This window comes from Notolepis coatsorum (assembly GCF_963971535.1).
Source record: "Notolepis coatsorum genome assembly, chromosome: 9".
Taxonomy (NCBI): domain Eukaryota; kingdom Metazoa; phylum Chordata; class Actinopteri; order Aulopiformes; family Paralepididae; genus Notolepis; species Notolepis coatsorum.
Genome location: NC_140173.1, coordinates 139030898 through 139055876, shown reverse-complemented (window position 1 = coordinate 139055876; position 24979 = coordinate 139030898). Strand labels below are relative to the sequence as shown.

General features: G+C 44.5%; 1 protein-coding gene across 1 annotated transcript in view; it reads left to right on the top strand.

The window, feature by feature from the left end:
* The first annotated feature begins 2456 nt into the window (after positions 1 to 2456).
* LOC311234780 (E3 ubiquitin-protein ligase TRIM47-like) overlaps positions 2457 to 24979 on the top strand; it is a 107623-nt gene continuing 85100 nt past the window's right edge. The window contains exons 1-3 of the mRNA XM_084322024.1: positions 2457 to 2690; positions 7034 to 7408; positions 9570 to 9665. Coding sequence (XP_084178150.1) covers positions 2460 to 2690; positions 7034 to 7408; positions 9570 to 9665 — 702 coding nt within the window. The 5' untranslated portion in view covers positions 2457 to 2459. The remainder of the gene's footprint in view (positions 2691 to 7033; positions 7409 to 9569; positions 9666 to 24979) is intronic.

The window sequence follows — 24979 nt, the reverse complement described above, 5'->3', positions numbered from 1 at the left end:
TTATCCAAAGCGACTTACAAGTTCTGTACGACAAGTCATCAGGAAGGGTACAACTCTATCAGCTGAGAACAATGTTCATCAAAGTGTTGAGTGCTACAGTGTAGGTTAGTTTATTAGGACAAGTGCATGACAGTAGTGTTGTAACTTAATAGGCCAGGTTAATGATTATGAGTTATATTACATATATGTTAATATCGATTATTGTTTACCTTTGAAAGAAGAAGTGGAAGTGGAAGAGTGTTTGTTTATTCTAGTCAGAAATACTATTATTTACATTAGTCACCACGTTAGTAGAAATACAAGTCCCAGGATGCATTGCACCTGCTACCAGCTGAGTCCTTTTAGGTGATTGACAGAGAGCGTTTTATGAATGAACCTGATGAGAACTCAACTGTAATGTAACGTGCGCTGAAGATTTTATATTAGCCATCAGAGATGTATTACAGAGTGAATAAAACAATATTACAGAGAATACACACAGCTGTCGAGTGGACACGGTCACTACTTAGGGGTGGGGGGGGGGGGGGGGGGGGGGTTGGACATTACACTCAGGGGCCAGTTTCGAATGGCAGCCTACTGTAGGTGCTCTTTGAGAGTGGTTTTGAAGGTGGGTAGTGATTCACATTCCTTTACAGCTGTGGGTAGGGCGTTCCACATTGATGTGGCATAATTGCGAAACGTGGAGTTAGTTATTTTGGGGAAGGAAGTTTAAATGTGAAGAGTTTATCGCCGGCCACTAGAGGGCAGCGTCTTACCAACCATGCTGAGCGGCCATCTTTGTTTTCACTCATTCACTATTACTGTATACATATTATATATATTATATTATATGCATTATATATATATATGTGTTACCATAGTGTTATGTATTTATGGTATATGTTGTCAGCCGAGTTTGCTATCTTGTTCTGTTTCAGGGTGTCTTCATCTTTGTCAAGTATTAAATACTATTAAATACTATACTACTATTATTTTATGTTGTACAACATGCAGGTATGCAATATGTGCAGTGACCAGAAAACTACAGTTATTGTATTTGATGTCCTCTGTAGGTATGTGGCACCATACATAATGCAAACATGTTATTTTCATTCACTCATTCAAGGGTACTACGACTATGCTTGCACCTCATGGTACCAAAGCACCTCAAAGGCGTTAAAACAAAATTACAAACATCACAAAACAAACTGGTCAGACTACTGCTTGATCTGACTCCTAGAACCCACCTCACCCCTGCCCACTTTGACAACCTAGGATGGCTTAGAGTAGACGACAGAGTACAGCAACTTGCAATGGGCCTGGTCTACAAGATACACTACACGACTAAGGTACCCATGTACATGTCAAAATACTTCCCAAAGGTCAGTGAATACCACAACCACAACACCAGAGGGCAGGGTTCGAAATTAACGGGACTGCAGCAGCAGCAGGACCACGTGACTCACAGCAGGAAGCCATGATACTGATGTCAACGTGGCACTGCAGCCCAGGAGACCAGCGTGTTTTCGCGACAGCGCCACCTACCGTGTTGGATGACAATCAGAGTGTTTGAGTACCTTGAATGTGAATCAGAAGTTTTATTTGTTTAATTTAACGTTAACAACCATTCCCAGGTGCGTAGAAGTTTAACGACCAAGGCAAACGTTTGCAAACTATTTCAAACGTTAGATTTGTGTTCACCGCAAACCTTTGTTCAAGTTCAAGTTGTTTTATTTGTCACATATAGGAGTACATTATTACAGTGAAATGCTTGGTTCTGTATGAGTCCTCCCACCCACCCACCACCTCCTAATGTACAGTTTCCTCCCCCTCGTATGTATATATTTTCTGTTAGGATCTCTGTTTAACAGTACTGTATATTTGCATATTTTGTATGTCACAAATGTAACAGTACTGTATACCTACCTGTATGTCATAAATGTCATGATATATATCTGTATATCTGTATGTTGTGTATGTCATAAATGTCATTATGAATTGAAAAATGGGGGACCCTGATGTAAACAAGACGAAAGTATTTTTCTGGTTTGCATCCCCTTAACAATTGTGTGTATTGAGCTGTACTGTATTGTACCCATTCTGCAATCTGTTAATAAAGTTTTCAATCAATCAATTGTCAACGTTATATATTGTACCTGTTGCATTTCCTGCTATGTCCAGCAGGTTGTGCAAGTTTACCAATTTGGTTTATAGACCTACAAATGTATGTTATAGGCTACTGTGTTCTGGTACATTGTGTTGGCAAGTAGAGATTGTAAAATACATGTATTTTTAATAAATACTGTGTCATTGAGACATTATAAAAAGAGCAGTCTTGTAGCTATCTGCTGAGGTATGCAAGATGTACAGTGACCAGAAAACTACAGTTATTGTATTTGATGTGTCTTCTGTAGGAAGTAAATAGTCGACGGCAGTCTCTTCAATCTCTGACCAATTGAGAACCGTTACACGTGGGTAAAATGGCTGAACAGCAGGAGGGTGTTGTGTTGGACAAGGACCAGTTCTGCTGTTCTATCTGTCTGGACCTTCTGACGGAACCAGTCACGGTCCCCTGTGGACACAGTTACTGCAGCAGCTGTATTGGAGATAGCTGGGACCAGGATGAGAAGAAGGGAGTATACAGCTGTCCCCAGTGCAGACAACGCTTCAATCCAAGGCCCGCACTGAAGAAAAACACCATGCTGGCGGAGGTGGGTGGCTCGATGAGCAGGTTGGCACCTTGCATGGCTCTGCCGTCGGTGTGTGAATGAATGGTAAAATGTGAGGAACAAATTGTAAAGCGCTTTGGATAAAAGCACTATATAAATCAGGGGTGGCCAACCCGCGGCTCGCGAGCCTCATGCGGCTCTTTGCCCGTCAATGCTCTTCCATCCATAAAAAAAAATAAAACTTTTTTGTTTTAGCTTTTTTATTTTTATTTTTTTTACTTTTTTTTTTATGTCACTCATTCCATAAGGACGTAGAATAAACATTTACAATTTCTTTTTTAAATGGTCCATTTGCATGTTCTTGGTATCTGAATCTTGGGACATATATGGATCAGTGTCAGAAATAGTGTGTCTGTTACTAGGCTTGAGTAAATTGTAATGAACTAAAGGAGAATATCAATTCTATTTAAAACTTTTTTTTTATCTTTGACTGTGAATAACACCATGCTAAAATTGACCAGACCTGAAAAATCTAAGCAAATGAATAAAGGGAAGATGATTAAACAGAAGGTTTTGTAGATACAGTACTGAATTCTGCCATCTTTTTTATAATGTAAATTTCTCCACCATTTTTCATCATATTGCAACACAGTTTTTTGCAAGACGTTCACAGAAAGGTAGAGAAACTAACTGCGTTCTGTTTTATGGCAATAACGTTCAGGTTTGTGGGAGATAATCCCAAAAAATAAGAGAAATAAAAAAGTAAATGTTATGGTTTGACACCGACCCCAAACGCTACGACACAAAGAGAGTTGTTTCAGAGTTGCCAAAAACAAGGGCTTGTTTTATTTCACTAAATAACAGCATAAACTTGGTAGAGAACAAACAAAGACTGGGATACAAGCATAGATGAATGTTGCTGCTCTGCAGCTTCTCCCGGGATGGTTCGTCTGGGGAAGCAGACGGTGACGTCAGAGCCGCTCTGCAGACTCCTCTCGGCAGCTCTCCGAGGTGGTAAACGGACCGAGAGGGAGAGAGGGAGCGGGTTAGCTCAGAGTACAGTTGGGAACAGAGCAGGTGCCAGGAGAAGTGACTTGTCCCAAAAACAGAGTAATCCAAGTGACTGAATCTTCGGTGTAAATACACACTGTGAGTAACGTCCCAAACACAAATCCACGTGATAGAATCTTCGGTGCAAAAAAACACTGTGAGCGAAGTCCCAATAATTATCCAAGTGACAGTTGAGAGAGTGAACAGTTTCAAGTACCTCGGAGCCCACATATCCGAGGACTTGACATGGACCACACACATTGACAGTGTTGTGAAGAAGAAGAAGAAGGCACGACAACGCCTCTACTTCCTCAGGCGCCTAAGGAAGTTCCAAGTCAGTCAGAAGATCCTTAGGAACTTCTACTCATGTACAATAGAGAGCATCCTGACCGGCAACATCACCTCCTGGTTTGGGAATAGCACTGCACAAGACCGTAGCAGACTACAAAGAGTGACACGTTCAGCCGAACGCACAATTAGAGGGGGGCTTCCCACCCTCCAGAACATTTACAACAAGCGGTGCAAGGGGAAGGCTAAGAGAATTATTAAGGACTCGAGCCACCCGAACAACTGCCTCTTTGAACTGCTGCCGTCAGGCAAGCGATACCGGAGTCTTATGGCGAGCACAGAAAGACTCAGAAGGAGCTTCTATCCCCAGGCCATCAGGCTGCTAAACGAACAATAATCGCTAAACGAACAATAATCACTATGCAACAACCATCAAATGCACACAGCACACACACCCACTCACTCAAACAAACAACACACTGCAGCACCCACTCTCCACACTTTAGATCACACAAACACACTTACACTTTATATTTATTGATAAAGGATTTGCACTACAACTCGTACACCTACTGTGAATTGTACCTAAACTGCACCTCGTCCATTTATGCCTTGCACTATATAGTATTGTATATTAGTACACTGCACAGTATTGTATATTGTATGGTAACTACGTCTACGAACATTGTACATATGTCTAAACTGAACACTGTGACCTCTTTTTTTTTCTTCTAATTTTTACTATGTTTTTATTTCATACTTATCTTGTCATGCACAGTCTCTGGAGCGCAACAGTAAGAAGCATTTTGTACAAAAGTATTCTGTACTTCTGTATGACAACTATTAAAGAAACTTGAAACTTGAAACTTGACAGTATCTTCGGTGTGAATACACACAGTGAGCGAATGTCCAAGCAAATATTATCCCAATGAACAATCCAAAAGGCTAACACTGGGTGAGTGACAGTCTGACAAAAGCAGGATATCTTCAGTGTCTTAAACACACGAAAAACGAATAGGGTCAAAGACAGTCTTGAAAAACTCACCCAGGCGCTGTGCGTAAAGAGAGCAGGATCATAAAGGGCGAGCGCGTCGCCACGGGGAGCGGGTTGTCCAAGCGGAATACTTCCTGAATATCCTGGGAGGCAAAGCACAGGGAAAAACAGCAGGCAAGGAAGGAACGGCGAATGCTGCAGATATATCAAAACGATCCAACAAAACTTGAATGGGGAAACGGGGTATATATAATCAAAGGAATGCTTAATTGACAAGCTGTGACAGCTGCGGGATGAGATTGACAAGCGTGTGGTTGGGGAAGCACCAATCAAACGGCGTCTACGGGAAGAAGCGTGTGAATAGGGGAATACAATTGATTAACAGAAAACTAAAGGAAAGAGCGAGTAGGCTTAAAGGAACAGAGCGAGTAGGTGAGCAACGGACAAAAACCTCACAGTAAATCCAGAAGTCAGATGATTGACAGGGGCTGGTGTGGACTACACTCACTTTTGGATGTGCCACTTCCTCCTGTCAATATGCGCCGGTTTCCCACTCAATGCCCTGAGATTTCTATAATCTTATATTTCACTAATAACAGTTAAAATAATTGGTAAACAAACGTAATGCTGAAAATATACACTTTTACTGTATATCTCGGGCTTAAGAGGTTAACCATGTGAGGCCCAAATTAAAAAGACATTAGCAACTTCAGAGGCCAGAGGGTGGGACATATAAACACATTTACTATCAAATAGCATTGTGAGGCTGAACAACAGGACCAATTGACTATACATGTGCTTAAAGGGGAACTATCTTATAAATGGCCTTTTTCAGTGTTTACCATTGTTTCTTAGCTATGTGGACTTATATTAATAGGATCTATGTCTCTAATTCTCATATTGGTGCATTCTTCCAATTCTCCTCTCACAATATTCACCCTCACTGAGTCATCTGAAAATGTGCATATCTGTGATGTCAGAGATTTCAGCTGCATAATAATGTGGCAGTTGATGTGGCAGTTGGCACCAGGCCACACAGTGGTTGGAGCCCAGCCTCAAAATGGCTTAAGATCTTGAGGTAGAAAAATGCGGTTTTTGAGTACTTGATCAGAAATACAAAACAATGAATTTTTTTTTGTTTGAAAAAAAACTAGGTGTTCCATAGACTCACAGGAATTGTGTAAAAGTGCCCAAATAGTGAAAGAAATAGTAAAATAGTTCCCCTTTAAATTTCTTTAAATAAACGTTCTTTTTTTAAATGGCTAAAAGTGATTTTGTAATTTTGCAACCGTGGGTCCCAAATAAAAAAGTCATTAGCAACTTCAGAGGCCAGAGGGTGAGACCTATAAACACATGAAGGGTGCCGTGACTGAAAAAAAAGGTTGAGAAACGCTGGTATATGGTGTGGCTCTTTGTGGTACCACAGTAATTTTCGTGGCTCTTAGTCTCTGACTGGTTGGCCACCCCTGATATAAATGCACCATTTACCAGTTTAAGAGGGGAACAGATGACCTATGGCCCAAAACTGGGGGAGGGCTCTCAGTGTCTTTACTGAAAGGTTTGTTTTAAAAGTTTAAAAAAGGTGTTTTCTTCCTGTGCAGGATATTGAGCTTTTTGTTCTATGAACATTTTAAACATAAGGGCATTTTTGCATGTGCGATAATAACAATGCTAACCATACGAATCCTCATTTCTACTATGGATGTGTCAATCATCAATGAATTAATTAACAAGGCACAGAAAGGTCTTGCTATGCCCCTGTATACATACAGTGTTCCTACACATTTCAGAACTTTTTTCCAGGCCTACATTTCTTTGATTGAATTTAAAGTGTTTGGTCAGTGTGCAATATGAAGTAACTTATGCTAATAGTAGACTCAATAACAACAAATATCTCTGATGGTCAGTTTTGCGTATCAGTACTGAACCCCCCCCCCCCCCCCATGTACATGAAGAGAGACAAACACGTGTAATTTCTCATTGCAGATGTATTGTTTTCCTTGTTTTGTGGTCATCAGTGACTGAGCCGTCCTCCTTCTGTCCTCCGACCTAGGTGGTGGAGCAGCTGAAGAGGACAGGGGGCCAGCAGGCTTCTGCCTCTGCTGCTCTGACCTACGCCGGACCAGGAGACGTGGCCTGTGATTTCTGCACTGGAACCAGACGCCACAAGGCCCTCATGTCTTGCCTGGTGTGTCTGGCTTCTTTCTGCGAGACCCACCTCCAACCTCACCACAGTATCCCCGTGTTGAAGAAGCACAAGCTGGTCAAAGCCGCGGCCCGACTGCAGGACAAGATGTGTTCTAGTCACAACAAGCTGCTGGAGGTCTACTGTCGTACGGACCAGCAGTGTATCTGTCTGCTGTGCGTCATGGATGAACATAAAGGCCACGACACGGTGTCGGCTGCAGCAGAGAGGACTGAGGAACAGGTAGGACCAGAACATCTACTTCATGACGAAGATCACATTTAAAGAATGAGAAAGGTCCACAATGAACAAAGGTGTTTAATTAGATCATCACGAAACACAAGTGAAACAAGGTAATGATTACTGAGGAAAATAGACTAAAGAACATCAGAGTCAGAGATTTTATTTGCCATGTATGGACAAATCCACATTGGAATACAGGTACAGAGCAAACACTGTGTGTCTACGACTAATCCAATACAGGAGCAGAGTAGAAACGGTACAGAAAAAAAAATAAAAAAACATAGACAGTATAAAAGGACATGCTAAGGTTGATATCAACATCCCCTAAAAGTGCATATCATAGTAAAGTGCATAATGCATAGGGGCACAATTTACAGTAAAAGTGCATATAATCAAAGTGCGTGATGCACAGACACACAGAAACAGCACTTCCACAACCTGACTAATAACACACCAAAATAAAATAGGATAATATACAAATCTAGCCTTTGGAGGACGCTCTTAGTAAACCCAGAGGTAGAGCATTGATTGATTGAAAACTTTATTAACAGATTGCAGAATGGGTACAGTACAGCTCAATACATAACATTTTTAAGGGGATGCAGACCAGAGAAAGACTTTCGTCTTGTTTACATCAGGGTCCCCCATTTTCAATTCATCATAACATATATGACATACACGACATACAGATAGACCGTACTGCTACATCTATACATTTATGACATACCAGATTTGCAAATACAGTACTGTTTGTGATACAAGAAGAGTCCAGAAAAGAGAGTATATACATTTGACGTAGAAACTGTACATTGGAGGAGGTTGGGTAGGTTGGGTGGGGGGGGGGACTGTACATTGGAGGTGGTTGGGTGGGGGGGTTGGGTAGGAGGGGTCGGTGGGGGACACTACAATTGTACAAGCAAAACTGTAGATTGGAATATTGACGAAACCATACGTGGTCATTTACTGTACATTGGAGGGGGTTGGGTTAGGTGATAGATAGACAGATAGGTTAGGTGATATGTGATAGAGCGGTAGCGTCTGCCCGACGGGAGGGGGACAAAGAGGCCTGCGGCATCATACTGCATAACCTAACAAGAGATGCAGGATGTTGCAATATGCTCTCAGTGCAGGCCTCCTCCCTTCCGGTCCAAAGATCAGCCTGAACTTCATGTTGACCTACTTCTAACGCAGTTATACAATAAAACATTCCCTTTTGCTCGGCATTCACAGGAGTCGGCACAAACAAAGTGCAATGGCCAAGCCTCACCCAGTGCGATCTCATCAACAGCCCAATTATTTTACTTGGCAACAGCTTTGGGCAATGATTATCATTTAGAAAATGTATATATAATATAAATTAGACATTTTGATTGATTGATTTTTATTTATCTCAAACCAACACACATAACTATCACAACAAATTTGATAAAAGCAAAAACAATATACATACATACATATATCTACATACATACACACATACATACATACAAACACATACATATACACACAAACACACCCACACATACAAATAAACAAATAAAAAGAAAGAAACCAAAACATAGAATTTGGTTCGAGAAGGGTAGAAAGAATTAGTGCTTATCTAGTCCTGCCCCTTCCTTACATCACACAATTGACAGATTCTTGCTCTCTATCTATAGTGAAAGGCCAAAGGCCGCCAGCACGTCTCTTGTTTTCCAGTAACCAGCTAGTGTTACTCAGTTGTGTTTTGAGAAATCATGACATGACTGGTTGGGCAGTCAGAGTAAACGCTAGCGTTTTCTATTGGAAGCAACTTGTGTATGCTAAAGGCACATCAATCCCAATGAAAACCACAAACTGCAAGAAAGCACTTGTGACTCACACACCTCCTGAACAGACCACAAGAGACGATATAAAACATATGTATACATGCCATACCTCCTTCACTCATTGGGGGGACATATTTATTCCCAATTATATAGCATGTCGCGGACATATGTGCTTCAACGAGCACCCATTCTAGTTTGTTACTGTTTTCTCTCATCCGCCATGTTTAAACGAGATGCAATTACCTCTCATGGCCACAGGGTGCCAATCTTACACTATAGATAAAGCTGTCGCTAGTGTAGCTTTAAATGAAGTCCCTAACTAAAACTCTTCTTCCTACGTTGATTTGTTACAGAAACAGCTGGGGGGGAGTCTTCTCAAAGTCCAGGAGAGAGTCCAGGAGAGAGAGAAGGAGCTGAAAGCACTCAGACTGGCTGTGGAGACACTGAAGGTGAGGTCATATGAAACTGGACTTTGAAGAAGAAGTCTTTATTTGTAGCACATTGCTACATCGTCATGCAGCGAACACACACATGCGAGATGGGTGACACATCCTGTAGGACATGCATGCATTTTTTTCGTCTGGTAATCTGAATGTTCCCGGTTCGATCCCAGCTCTTCCTGGAAGCATGACACAATGGGCCTCATTTACGAAGCGATATAAGAACATATTTAGTTCTTAACTAGCATTTTTTTTTTTTTTATACTTTTTTTATTAACATTTATAGACAAACAACACTTACACCATATCTACAATGACATCAACAACACAACAGTACATCCACATGGGCCCCTTGAATTCGATTGGGCCAGGCCCCCCACCGAGCCAAGCCCGCTACCTCCCATGCCACCCAGCACCCCACCCCACGGCCGACGACCCCACAACATCCAAGACCCCACTCTCCCGGGCCAAACCGCGGAAATGATGGATGAGTTAAGCCCATAGGAGCCCCCCATATCCCAGGCCGATGCGCGCGCCGCCGGGCCCCCACCGACACAGGTCCCTTGAATCAATTGGGCCAGGCCCAGTAGAGGAAAGGATAGGGGACTTTTTTAAAGTGTCCCGACCCATATAAAAATATGTCTTAATAAAACGTGCTTAATTAAGTCGAATTCTGCCTTTGTCTCTATCAACTACATATAAATATTTATATAATTGTTTGCTTGATAGACGAAGGTTGCAACATAATTATGTAATGTCATGTCGTTGGCTGTGAGAGCAGCCCCACTGCACCCAGGCAGCGCAGCCGAGTGAAACCTTGTTGGCTGCGTCACAGTCACGAAAGGGGCTACTTAATTAATTAATCCAATCCACTTTATTTATAGAGCACATTTAAAAACAACAAAGTTTACCAAAGTGCTGTACAAGTCCCACAACATAAGATAAAAACAAAAAAATATATATATTAAAAAAAAAAAAAAAAATTCTCGAAGCTTCGAATTAAAATCGAAGCTCGGCCCCGAAGCTTCGATTGCCAAAAAAAGCTTCGAAGGTCAGCCCTACTCCATTCACTATCAAATAATATGCTTAGTTGTGCGTCATGTGTGTTTGTGTCTACAGTTTAGTCTAGTACGTGTTATTTGTATTATATGTCCCGAATCAAGTCCCAATTTCCCCATCTAATGTGTTTACCCTGTCTGTATTCCCAGTGGTCTGTGTGTTGTCTGCAGTGTGTCTCGAATCATAACCTCCATTCACTATCACATTATATTCACTATCACATTATATGCATATGTGGTATTGAATCTTGGTCGGTGTGTATGACCTCAGTGCTCGAGTCCTGCTTGGTGTGTGAAACCCTTTTTATTTTTTTTTAAACTTAAATTTTTATTAACAGTTTTAGACAGACAGCACTTACAAAAAAAAAGGAAACTTATAAAAACAATAACAAACAATAAAAACAAAAAGAAAAAACAGTGCACATAAATATTTACATGGGTATCATGGTTGGTTGTCTGGTTCCCCTACTGTTGTTTTCTAGGTATTTGATACAAAGGCTGATTGTGTATCTCCCTTAAACAGGCATAAACAAGTAATTCCTACTCAAAGATGATAAATACTGTCTAAGGCTTGTATGTGTGATCTGGGTCCAGAGACCCTCCTTGAGCTTCTTTCTTCCCTTATCCTTCGTCCTTTCTTTTTTTTTCTCTTGTTTATTAACTTTCACTTTGCCTTTTGATTCACCCATACACAAACCACATCATCCCTGAATATTAATATCACACCGTTAAACAGACATAAATAATAAAGTATAAAAACATTCAGCAATTGTAATATCCCCAAAAAATAGAAAATACTAACTAAAGCACAGGTGTGTGACATGGGTTCAGAGACCCTCCTTGAACATCTTTCCTCCTTTACCCTTCGCCCTCTTGTGTTGCATTTGGTTCTTCCTCTGTGATGTCGTTTTCGTTCCCTTTATAATCCTCCCACTTTCCCCATCTTTCCCCAAATTTCTCTTCCTGTAACCTCAGCATGTGTGTTATCCTCTCCATATCCTGTATTTCTTCCACTATTACCCATTGTGCTATTGTCGGTGGGTCTTCCTTGTACCACAGTCTCGTTATTGCTTTTCTGGCCGCTATCAACATTATCTTTATTAAATATTTGTCCCCCCCTTGTATTCCCTCGTGTGTCAGGTCTCCTAAGTAAAGCACCAGTCCTGTTTGTGGTAGCCCGTATCCTAATATTCTGATCATTGCTTCCCCTATCTCCTCCCAATACCCCTTCAGCTTCTGACATCCCCAGAATATGTGCGTGTGGTTTGCCCCCTCCTTCCCACACATCCTCCAGCATGCTCTTTGTGTTGGTGCATATTTTCCCTTCAGCTCTGGGGTTATAAAGAATCTGATTATGTTTTTCCATCCAAATTCTTTCCATATTCTCGATCCTGTTGTTGAATGTTGTACCTCGCATATGTTCCCCCATTCCTTCCCTGTTATTCCTATCTCTAGTTCTCTCTCCCATTTCTCCCTTATATAATCGGTTGTGTGTCCCTTGCTGGTCATTATAGCCCGGTACAGTGCTGATATTACCCTTCCTTTCCCTCCTTCGTATGCCCTTACTATCATCCTAATTATTCCATTCTGTTCTTCTTCCTTGTCCCCTCTTATTTCTCTATTATAGTAGTCTCTAATCTGTAGATATCTGAAGTGGTCCTTGTTTTCTAGTCCAAATTTCTCCTTTAATTTTTGTAGTGTTTGCATTTCCCCCTTCTCTATCATTTTGCATATCGCTGTTGCCCCCCCCCCTCTCCCACCTTCTGAATCCATGGTCTAACCTCCCTGGTTTGAATCTCTTGTCATGTGCTACCCATCTCAGGACCCCTGACTGCTTCTCCAATTTGTGTGTTTTTACTACTCTGTTCCATATGTTCAAGGTGCATTTGGTGATTGGATCTAATAGTCCCTCTTTCTCTTTAAATAGTTCCCTATCTCCCACCAGAGCTTGTACCTTGTATCCCTCCCCTTCTTTTTCAATGTCTTTCCATCTTGCCTCATATCTGTCGTTACACCAGCACGTCACTGCTCTCAGTTGTGCTGCATAGTAATAATCTTGTAGGCTGGGTACTGCCATCCCTCCCTCTTCCTTTGGTAGTTGTAGTGTTTTATATCTGACCCGTGGTCTTCTCCCCGCCCATATGAACCTCGATATCAGTCTGTCCCACTCCCTGAATTGATTCTGTGGTATTTGTATCGGTAGTGACTGGAATAGGTACAGTAACCTTGATAGTATGTTCATTTTAATGACCTCTATTCTTGAATTGAAGTCCAAGGGCATTACTGTCCATCTCTCTAAGTCTCTCTTGATGTTCTGATTTATCTGTGTATAGTTCGCCTCATATAGTTTCTCCACCCCTCTCGTGATGTTCACCCCTAAGTATTTAATCTTGTCCATGTCCCATCTTATCCCGTACTGTTCTCTAATTTCCGTCGTTGGGGTATAGTTCCATGCTAAGGTCTGTGTCTTTGTCACGTTTAGTTTGTATCCTGAGTAGTGGCCATATTCCTTCAGTAGATCCATCAGTGCCGGGAAGCTCTTGTCTGGTTGCCTCATGTATACTATCACGTCGTCTGCAAATAGGCCTAGTTTATATTCCGTTCCCTTTATCCTTACTCCCTTGATGTCCTCGGTCTGTCTGATCAGTTGTGCCAGTGGTTCTATGAAAACGGCGAAGAGCGTCGGTGAGAGACAACATCCCTGTCTGGTAGCCCTCTCTAATCTGATTCTATCCGTCAAGCTGCCATTTACCTTAACCCTCGCTGTCGGTTCTTGATATAGCGCCTTGATCATCTTCATCGCCCTCCCGTTCAGTCCGAACCTCATCAATGTTTTATATAAAAATTTCCAGCTCACACTGTCGAATGCTTTTTCTGCATCTAGGCTAATCAGTACCGCGCTACCCCCTTGTTTTTGTATCTCCTCTACTATGTGTAATGTCTTTCTCACGTTGTCCTGTGTCTGTCACCCTTTAATAAATCCAGTTTGATCTTCATCTATAATGTCTGGCATAAACGTCTCAAATCTCTTTGATATTATCGATGTATACATCTTGTAATCCACGTTAAGTATGGACACAGGTCTGAAACTACTACATAATTCCCTATCCTTCCCTTCCTTCGGTATCGTGGTGATTATGGCTTCCTTCCACGAGGGGGGCATTTTACCCTCTTCCATCGTGTGTCTGAACGCCGCCCCTAACATGGGTGCTAATTCAGTTCTAAATGTCTTGTAGAATTCCGATGGGAATCCGTCGCTCCCCGGAGACTTGTTGTTTTTAGCTCTACTAATTGCCTCTTCCAGTTCTTGTTCCGTAATTATTTTATTTAATTCTTCATTCTGTTCTTTCCCTATCGATGGTAACTCTAGCTTCTCCAGATATGTTTCTATTTCCTCTTCTCCCGCTGTTTTTGGCTGTGTGTATAATTTCTCATAGTATTCTCTAAATGTCCTCTCTATTTCAGCTGGGTCCCTCAATATTTCATTAGTCTTTGTATCCCTTATTGTGTGTATCGTGTTCAACTTCTGTTGCGTCCTAATTCTCCTAGCCAACAGTCTGGTCGCTTTTGGTCCCCCTTCATAGTACGTTTGTTTCATGAACCTCGCTTTCTTTTCTATTTCCGTCAATAATTCCCTATTTATCCTGGCCTTTACTTCTTTGATTTCTCCGAGCGTTTCCTGTTCTTTTGATATCTGGTGTCTCCCCTCTAGCTTCTTCAGCTTCCCTATCAGATTGTGATATGTCTCCGTTCTGGCCTTCTTCAGCATTGCTGTTTTTTCCATCAATTTCCCCCTTATCACCACCTTCAGTGTGTCCCATAGAATGTTCGGGTCTACCGCCCCGTTGTCATTTTCTTCCTTATATCTGGCTATCTCCTCCTTGATCTGACTCACCACCCCCTTGTTATTTAATATTCCTACATTTAGTCTCCAAATCGTGTTCCTCCGTCTCCCTTCTAGATCTACTGTCAGATATATGGCGCTGTGATCCGATATGTCCGCCACTCCTATACTGCTCTCCCGTGCCCTGTAACTGTCCCCCGTCGTCATCAAAAAGTAGTCTATTCTCGCATATGTCACGTGTGGGTGTGAGTAATGTGTGTATTCCCTGTCCATGGCGTGCATCCCCCTCCAAACGTCTGTAATTCCCATTTCCGTCATCTGAATATTCATATATCTACTGATGGGTGCCCGTCCTTTTCTAGTACTCGTGGTGTCTAGGTCGTGATTCAGTACTACGTTAAAATCTCCCGTGCATATCAATATCCCTTCTAGTTCCATCACTATCATATAAAAAATGGTCTCATATAAATCCCTCTCACTCTCTGGGGGTGCATAAACATTCACTAACGTAACCATTTGGCCCTCCATTTTCCCCTTCACCAGAACAAACCTTCCCTCCTTGTCTCTTACTTCCTTGATCAATTCAAATTTGACTGTGTTTTTGATTAACGTGATTACTCCTCTCCTCGGGTTTTGTTTAAAGGAACTATAGTATGCATTTTCATATCCAAATCTCTTCAGTTTCTCATGATCCTGTGCTACCAAATGTGTCTCCTGCAGAAAAATCACTTCCATCTCACTTTTTTTACATTTCAACATCACTTTGCCCCTCTTTATCGCATTATTCATTCCATTAACGTTTAACGACATCATTTTTATACCTTTAACCATTGTCATCTTTCTTCTTCTTTCGTCTGTCAGTCCCCCCCATGTCACACTCATTCCCCCCTCCGGTTGGAGCCTCCGCTCTCTTCACCGAATACATATAATGATTAACATAAATAAAAAACATAAACTTTACATAAAGTGCTCCCAAGGCATTCGGGGGGTCCCTGTGTCCCCCCCTGTCCCCTGCTGGTGGGTGAGGGGTAATTGCCCTCCTAGCGAGAGGCCCCCTCCTGACGGCTTGGGGGTTTGAAACCCTTACCCCCAATCGCTCGTCATATTTGTCCAGCTTTCTTACTGTTTTTTTTTTTGCTGTCGAGCTCCTGGTCAAAAGCGCTCTGTCCTTCCTTCTGATCAAAGACCCTCTTTTCTTGGTCCCTCTCAATGTGACTCATATGTTTCATTGTCCCTCCTTCCTCCCATACCCGTGTGCGGTGTCTCCTGTGTACCCCCTTTTACTTTCTTTTCCTCTCCTCTATTTTCTATGTGATGTCCATTTATCCCCTTAATCCCTCCCAACTGTGTTACTCACAGCGTGTGTCTATGTATTTGTTTCAGTATGTTCTGTGTCTCGCCTATCAAACCTAGTTATATTTCCATTTATTTCCTCCATCAGCTTGTGTATTATGTGTCCATGTATACGTTATGTTCATTTCTATATCCTGCCTCTACCTGGGAATGTGTGTTTATGCATATGTTATTTCAGTTTCTATATTTTGTCTCTATTTGAATAGTTTTTTCAATCTCTTGTGCGTGTACTCATCCGTTCGCCTCCTCCCGCCTCCTCTCCGTCTCTGGCCTCCTCATCCGTCTCCGTCCTCGTTCTGTCACGTTTCACCTCGGCCTTCTCCTCTCTCCTCCCTCCTCTCCCTGGTTTCGGTCTCCCGCTCTGATCCATCTGCGTGCCCCCTCCAATCTCTGCTGCAAGCTCCGCGTCTGGTCCTCCTGCCTCCTTCCTTCTCCGTCCTCCGTCATCTGCATCCCCCGTCGTCTCATCTCCCGCTCCGCTTCTCGTGCCGTCGCATACGTCGCCGCCCCTTCCTCCCAGTGAATCCTTAGCGAGGTCATGGGTGACTGGAATCTCATTCCGTTTTCTTTCAGAGTTTTCTTCAGTCCCGCGTAGGACCTGCGTGTTATCGCTACCGCTGTCGAGTAATCGTGATCAAATGTTAGTCTTTTCCCTTCGATTTCAATCTTCTTGGTCCACGCGGTTCTGAGTATCAATTCCTTAATCTCAAATCTCAGAAAGTTAATAATCACCGCTCTCGGAGGTCTGTCCGGTTTCGGTCTCGGAGCCAACGCCCTGTGGGCCCTCTGAATCTCCATTTTTTCCAGTCCCGTCTCCTTCAATTGCTCCTTGATAAGCTTTTCTACATAATGGGTCACCGATTCCCCTTCGACTCCTTCTTTCAATCCCCATATTCTGATGTTATTTCTCCGTGACCTCCCCTCCATGTCCGACATCTTTGTCTCCATCTGTTCTTGTTTCTGAATCGCACATGTTAATACCTCGTGTATCTCCGTGTTCCATTCCTCCGCTTGTGCCGTCCTAGTCTGTAACTCTGTCACATTTCTGTCCTGTTCCGCCATCTTCTCCTCCACCCTTTTGAGTTCTGTATTCATTTCACCTCTGAAGTCCTCCTGTTCCTTCCTCAATTCCTCCCGTAGCTTCCCAATATCATTCCTTATCGTGTCCGTGTTCAGTTTTATCGCCGCTGTTATGTTCTCCAGTATCCCGGCCTGCATGACCACGGCCCATCCTGGCATTCCCGTGTCTGCCTCAGCGGGACCTCCCCCTTCTTCCGCCTGTCTTTTCTCGGCTTCGCTTCGGGGACTCTGTTTCTTCAAATTCTCTTCTTCTCGTGTGTTCTCCATTTCTCTTTCCTTCACAATCGTTGTCTCTTCCTTACTTCTCGTGTGCATTTTCATTTTTAATTACTTTTCGGGTCCTTTTTTATCCATTTTTTCGCTCATTTGACCAGGAGCTCTATCGCACGTGTGTTACCCGTCTGCTCTCATACCGGAACCGCCGTGTGAAACCTTGTTATTCAAGTTCTGGCTGGTCCGGTTGATCTCGGTGCTCGGATCTCGGTTGGTGTGTGTGGCCTCCGTGTTCGCATCTTGGCCGCCCAGGCGACCTCCGCGCCTGCATCTCGTGTGCGGATGGTCCGGCCGACCTCGGTGTCCGAGTCCTGGTTGATCCGGTTGTATCCAGCGTCTCCCCGTCCCTCCCCTGGGGGATGTCCGTTTCACCTCCCAAACCAGCTTGTATCCCTTGCTGCGTCGTATTCATCGTGTTAATTTCCATGTTAGCTTGCAGCTCCTTCTCCAGCGAGACCTCGCTGCGGTCCAACACCACGTTAGCTTGTATCCCTTGCTGCGTCGTATTCATTGTGTTAACTTCCATGTTAGCTTGCAGCTCCTTCTCCAGCCAGACCTCGCTGTGGTCCAACACCACGTTAGCTTGTATCCCTTGCTGCGTCGTATTCATCGTGTTAACTTCCATGTTAGCTTGCAGCTCCTTCTCCAGCCAGACCTTGCAGCGGTCCAACACCACGTTAGCTTGTATCCCTTGCTGCGTCGCATTCATCGTGTTAACCTCCATGTTAGCCTGCAGCTCCTCCAGCCAGGCCTGCGTGCTAGCTTGGATAGCCCGGATAGCCCGTGTGTTAGCTTGGATAGCTTGGTTAGCTAACTCAATAGCCCGTGTGCTAGCCCGCATGTCCTGGGTGATCTGCATTTTAACTTGGATGTCAGTCTGTATGCTAGCTGCCCACTGCGTCATGCTAGTCTGAATCATTCACTTTTTATTTCGCTTTGAATTGTTTTACTTCCTTTTCTTGATATTCACCGACCGGGAGCTCTTTCATGTGGCTGCTCACCAGAACGTCGCAAACCGGAAGTCCTTATTTTGTTCTTACCTAGGCTTCAGCAATGTTTTCTATTTTTGCTTTTCTCTTAGGCAAGACCAAATTCTAAGAGTGTTCGAGAGCACTCTTACCGAGATGAGAAACTTGTACCCAGATAAAACATTTATTTAAAAGCCTACCATTGGTCAATTGCTCCCAAATCCCACTTTAAAATCCCAGTGTGTTGAGATAACAGTCGGTTAAGCAAAAATATAAGAAAAATAATAAGAGTATTGGTGAATGAGGCCCAATGTGCCCAGAGATGGTGTAGTGGTTAGGACCCTGCCTCTGGAACCACATGTACCCCTGTTAGCCTGCGATCCAATCCTGCCAGAGCCTTCTTTCCTGTATCTGCCCTATTCTGCATCCCTCTCCACCATCTTACTGTCTACATAAAGAAAACATACTCTCTTAATAATAATAAATAATGGTTTTAATAAAGAAAAAGACACTGACGGAACCAACAAGCAGGTTAGCGCCTTGCATGTTAACCTCAGCCTTCGGTGTGTGTGTGTGTGTGTGTGATTGAATACTTTATTGACACAACAGTAGGACAACATTTTAACTAACAGTGTCATAACGCTGGTCAAATGGATAAAACACAATAAAGCCGTGGCTTGTTTCCATTGTGGTCCATTTACATGGAACATAAAAAGGCACAAAAACACGAATGGACATGTACACAGACAGGACACCCTAAAAGTAAGTATAAAAAGAGATAAAAACTAGTGCTGTCAGGCGATTAAAAAAATGTATCTAATTAATTACAGGATTTGTAATTAATTAATCTAATTAATCACATTTTAATCGCATAACCATTTTAGGCCTGTTATTCTATATTCTATAATCATATTTCAAATTGCATGTGTCCGGATGGCAGAATTCAGTACTGTATCATCTTCCATTTATTCATTTGCTTAGATTTTTCAGGTCTGGTCAATTTGAGCATGATGTTATTCACAGTCAAAGATAAAAAAAAATGTAATTGATATTCTCATTTGGTTCATTACAATTTACTCAAGCCTCGTAACAGACACAGTATTTCTGACACTGGGAATACATTCCCTGAGATCCATAGATGTCCCTAGAATCAGATACCAAGAACATGCAAATGGACCATATTAAAAAAAAGTCTGTAAATGTGTATTCTACGTTCTTATGGAATGAATGAGATAAAAAATATATATATATTAAAAAAAGAACGTAAAAAGATTATTAGCTTTTTTTCTGTATGAGCCCCTGAGAGTGTGCTTCATACTGTAATAAATAAAAGAAAATAAGTAAAAAGTATGCAGAATAAAGTAGTGTTCAGTCAATATACATATACAATACAGAGTCAAATTAGTAACAGTGAGGTACAACGCAGAAATGGAATGAGGTACAAAACTTAGGGTAAGGTGCAATGAGGTATGAATGAGTGCAAATCTCTTTGAATGTGAGGCATAAGTTTTGTTTAGTTTAGTTTATTCGGATCCCCATTAGCCATTGCCACAGGCATAGGCTACTATTACTGGGGTCCACACAAATCAATACAATACTCAATACAATACAATCAATATTGTTGTGAAGGGCCAGATTAAACCGAATATATATATTTATTTATATATATATATTTAATTGTATTTGTATATTCTCTAATATTCCCTGATATCCCTTGTATATTCCTTGTACAATATGCATTGAATATCCATTCTAGCCTACTGAACATCCCATAATAGTCTCCATTCTACTATTGGTCGAGACCTTGGTGCCAGGCTGCCATACCCCTCAGACCCAGTTCAAACGTACCGCTCGACATGTACGAACAAGTCCTAGTTGGAATTTGGCTACCGCACCACTAATGGGACTATTTGTTCATAGTGCGTATATATACTGCGCTACTAAAGTAGGACTTTTTTTCAGTCCAGTTTCTTACCCTCCAATAGAGTCACAGACGTAAAGCCTCCCCGCGACGCCACGTGTGGGAGTAAGGCCAAGTTCGCCTACCATCGGTATTGAGACATCGTGTATATTAATATTTGAATAGTCATATTTGGCACTATATCGTCGAGTTGGACGTAGTCTATTAAGCTAATAATAGTCTGTTAATATATAGTGCTTCGTGCGGTGAGAATACTACCGTAGTCAGTACCCCATCGTTTCGGGCAGAGAACTGGCTGCTTACCCAGGGTGGTTGACCCTATGTGAAGCTGCACCCGAGGAGCCCCAGAGCCGACGAGCGAGTGGACCTGTATACCGGAATATTCTACCGACGACAGCCCGCCTTCCCAGGCACGGATTATGCTTTGGATACTTTGATTATTCCATGGATAAAGACCCCCGACACTGCCGTGTGTTGGAACCCCCCCCCCTGGAGAGGACGCAAGGTGAGGAGACGCTCTGCAAGACGAGGTCGCTTCACGTCTCTCCCCCGTGGACCGGAGAGAGCCGGCCCACAAAGAGTCCACCTGCTTTCATCTGTGGTCCAAGGATCGCCGGCGCATTGAACGGCACTACAGTGGGTTCACCTGGGATACCCTTGGCCGGACGAGGCAGCCGGATTCTACCCCCCCCCCCCTCCTACTCCTGTCGGCTTACAAGCTTAACCCCCTCTAGTGTATCTAGTATAATCATTAAAGTATCATTGCTGTTATTCCTTAACTATTCCAGGTCGTATATTTACCACCTGCGCCTTCAGAGATTGGACATTCTCTATTGATATACCGACGAATACTCCTTGCCATAAAAGTGCATACTATTTCAATTCATAAATGTAATTAAGTGATTAAGTGCTTATTCTACACACCATCGCTGTGTAGAAATAAAGACCTGTTTCTAATTCGTACATTTGTGTTGGATCCGTTTCATCTACGTGAGAGTGTTCATGATAATATATTTATGCCGTGTACTGGGTGGCCGAATATTAAGTACAAAGGTAGTGGTAGTAAGTATCATATCTAGTAATACAGTCAGGGAATTGTACCCCTCAGTTACAATTGGTCCTTCGAGCCGGATGGTAATTAGTGTAATATTAATATAGTGTTATTAATATTGAAATGGCCTATGATGAACACTCCACGAAACGATCCTCCTAACCAACGCCCGCAGCGCGAACGACGGCTCCCTCAGTACTTAGAGGCTTACGCTGTCAGTCAACAACCTAGTCTTCTACTAACAGTAAACGCGGTAAAACTAGAAAGTAAAAGTATGTCTAACCCCAACGCCCAGACTACCCCGACCATAGAGGCCCCTACGGGCTCTAATGTAACTGACCAAGTTCACGGTGGGGACCAGTGGGAACCAGACATGACTTCACACCCCGCCAGTACTGAAGAAGTAGTCCCCGATGAGTCCCGGGAGGAATACAACGCTACCGAGAGAGAACTCGGCACGGAAGAAGACGGGGAGAGCACCGTGGAGATAGAGCTCCAAGGCTCCGCAAGGAGTACCCCGAGGGAAGGCTCCCCTATACAACCGCCTTCTCCAGAGGCAGAGAGGACCCTACAGCAGGCCTTCCTCATCAGCCTGAACGCCGCTGCTGAACGCGACCGACTGCAGATCCAGCAGCGAAGCGAACACGAGCAGATACGTCTAGAAATAAGACGCATTCAGATGGAAGAGAATGTGGCCCGAGAACGAGCGGGTGCTCAACGGGACGCAGCGCGCGACAGACAGCAGTCGCAACTAATAGAACAGCTGATCAGACGGACAACACCCTCTCCCTCCGCCAGAGGCTCCAGGAACTCGTCTAGACACACCTCCAGGGCGGCATCCCCTAGCCGAGTAAACAACCCTGAACTTGACCAACAGACGAGGTCTATACCCCCCACAGACCACCTCCCCCCACCGGTCCAAGCGAGACCTAGCAACCGGGAAGGAGCAGCATATCCTGTGGAGAGGCTAAACCAGAGACTACAAGCACTGGATGACCTAACCGAAGACGAAGAGGAAGAGGAGGAGAACCACGCCCGAAGACAGCACAGTACTCTACCGGACCAGGAGGTCCGGTACAGCCCAGGCTATACTCCCGCGGAGCTGCGCTACAGACCCCCGATTCTATACACGGGTGAGCACGACGCACGACCCGCACCGAGGAACAGCACCTGGACAAGCGGGCCATGGTACACTGCCGGTACCAGCCCATACCAAGGAGCGGGAGGAGACTCGCCTAGGAGGCCTCTCCCCCAACGCTCGCCGATGTATCCACAGTCAGCGTCATACATTGGCACGCCTATGGTACCCGACTTCACCCAAGAGAACCGGGCCCAGTATACAGAACTCCGCATGTGTCTGGAGACCATGTTGGTGGATGTATTGGATGAGCGCCACAAATACGCCATCCTACTGAAGCACTTAAAGGTACCCCGCGCACATAATATAGCGCTCGCCTACGCGACTTCCACCACCCCATACACAGCAGCGCTGGTAGCATTGGACCAGAGGTATGGGCGCATATGGGATTACGTGATCCAGGAGATCCGACACATCGACCGCTTACCCCCAGCAATAGACAATCGAGCACTGGACAACCTGTCCATCAGAGTGCAGTCCCTGGTAGGGATGTTGGGAGCGCAAAGAGAGAAGGGGAGGCATGAACTTTACACCAACTCAAATGTGGAAAGGATCCTGGAGAAGCTGCCGCCCGCTCGTCAGGAGCGCTTTAGGCGGCAGAGGGACCACAGAGACCCGAATGGCCCCGAACCGAACCTCCTCGATCTAGCAGACTTCCTGGCGAGAGAAGTCAGCAGCCTACGGCTAGATACATTCGGACGGAGCACCCCTGGCTCCAGAGAAGGAACCAGACGACTAAATGATGGAAGAAGATCGGTGACTGTGATGCACCAATCGGAGTCAGTACCGAGCAGCAGGAGCCACAGTACCCCCTCCAGAACGGAGAAGTGGAAGATAGTGTGCCCCTACTGTGAGAAAGAACACTGGCTAGCGCAATGTGACTCCTTCCCCAAGCTGAACGCGGAGGAAGCAGGTCAATGGATAAAGTCCAACAAGCGCTGTTTTCGCTGTGCGCGCTCACACATGGCAGCCGAATGCCGCTTAAAGAAAAGGTGCACCAAGTGCGATGGAGCCCATCTGGACATACTTCACGACAGTAACAGACGGCGCCCTTCACCTGCACCATCCAGCCGCAAAGCGAGCGTCATGTACATCGATCCCGCCAGCAGCAGTGGAGCCCGAGTACTCCTAAAAGTAGTGCGTGTGACACTAAGCTACCAGAATAAAGTCCTGGACACTTACGCCGTCCTCGATGACGGGTCAGAGAAGACCCTGCTGCTCGCCTCCGCTGCGGCCCAGCTAGGGCTGCGGGGAAGCGAAACCCAAATGACAATTCGGACAATAAGACGAGATTTGAAGACGATAAAGGGCGAGAATGTCTCATTCTCTATCGCAGCAAGCGGCCAGCCTGAGCGACGGTACCAGATTGCAGACGCTTTCACCAGCCAAGAAATAGGACTGTCGCGGTACACATACCCCGTCGCCAAGCTGATGGAGAAATATGCACATCTGCGCAAGTTACCGATCCCGCTCATAGACAATGCTATGCCGACCCTGTTGATAGGCTCCGACCATGCAGACCTCATTGTCCCGATAGACCGGGTTCATACCGGACCCCGAGGCTGTCCTGCAGCAGTCGAGACCCGTTTGGGATGGACTCTCCAAGGCCCGCTCGCCAAATCTCTCAACCGAAGTACAGCCACTAGATGTCTCCACTCCCGAGTCACAGAGGGAGAAACCGCACTCCTGCAACACGTAGAGCGGCTATGGACCTTGGAACAAATGCCCTTTAAGAACGGAAAGAAAGACATTCGCTCTAAAGATGACATTTACGCAATTCACCTCCTCGAGACAGGGACCAAGAGAGTCCCGGTCAACGGCGTGTTGAGATACGCCACGCCACTCCTGCGGCGAGAAGGAATGCCTACTTTCCACGCCAAGACAGACGCCACAGAACGGTACCTGCTGAACACGGAGCGGCGCTTAGCCAAGAACCCCGCCCAAGAGAGTGTATACCGCGCTGAGATTGAGAAGCTCATCACAGCGGGACACGTCACAAAGATGGACATTAACCAGACCACTGAATCGTGGTACGTGCCCCACCACAAGGTCCATCACAACGGTAAAGACCGCATAGTATTTAACTGCAGCTACCAGATCGGATCCCAAAATCTGAATAAAGAGTTACTGCCCGGTCCCACACTCGGCCCCTCCCTACTCGGCGTTCTACTCCGCTTCCGCCAGGAAAAGGTGGCCATCAGCGGGGACATTAAAGGAATGTTCCTGCAGGTGAGATTAGTAGAGGCGGACAAGCCCCTGTTACGGTTCCTATGGAGAGAGAAGCCAGGAGATGAGCACCCAGCCATCTACCAATGGGAAGTCCTCCCCTTCGGAACGACGTGCAGCCCCTGCTGTGCGACATTTGCACTACAGAAACATGTAGCAGAGGACCCAGCAGCGGACGAAGAGGTCCGACACAGCGTAAAGAACAGCTTCTATGTAGACAACTGTCTACAAAGCCTTTCAACCCAGGAAGAAGCCGAGGCTCTCCTGATTAAACTCCGCGCCTCATTGATCAAAGGCGGCTTTGATCTCAGGCAGTGGGCCAGCAGCGATCCGCAAGTACTGCGCAGCCTCTCCTCCGAGGACAAGGCAGCCAGCAGCGAGACCTGGATGGCTACAATCCCGGGAGAAGCC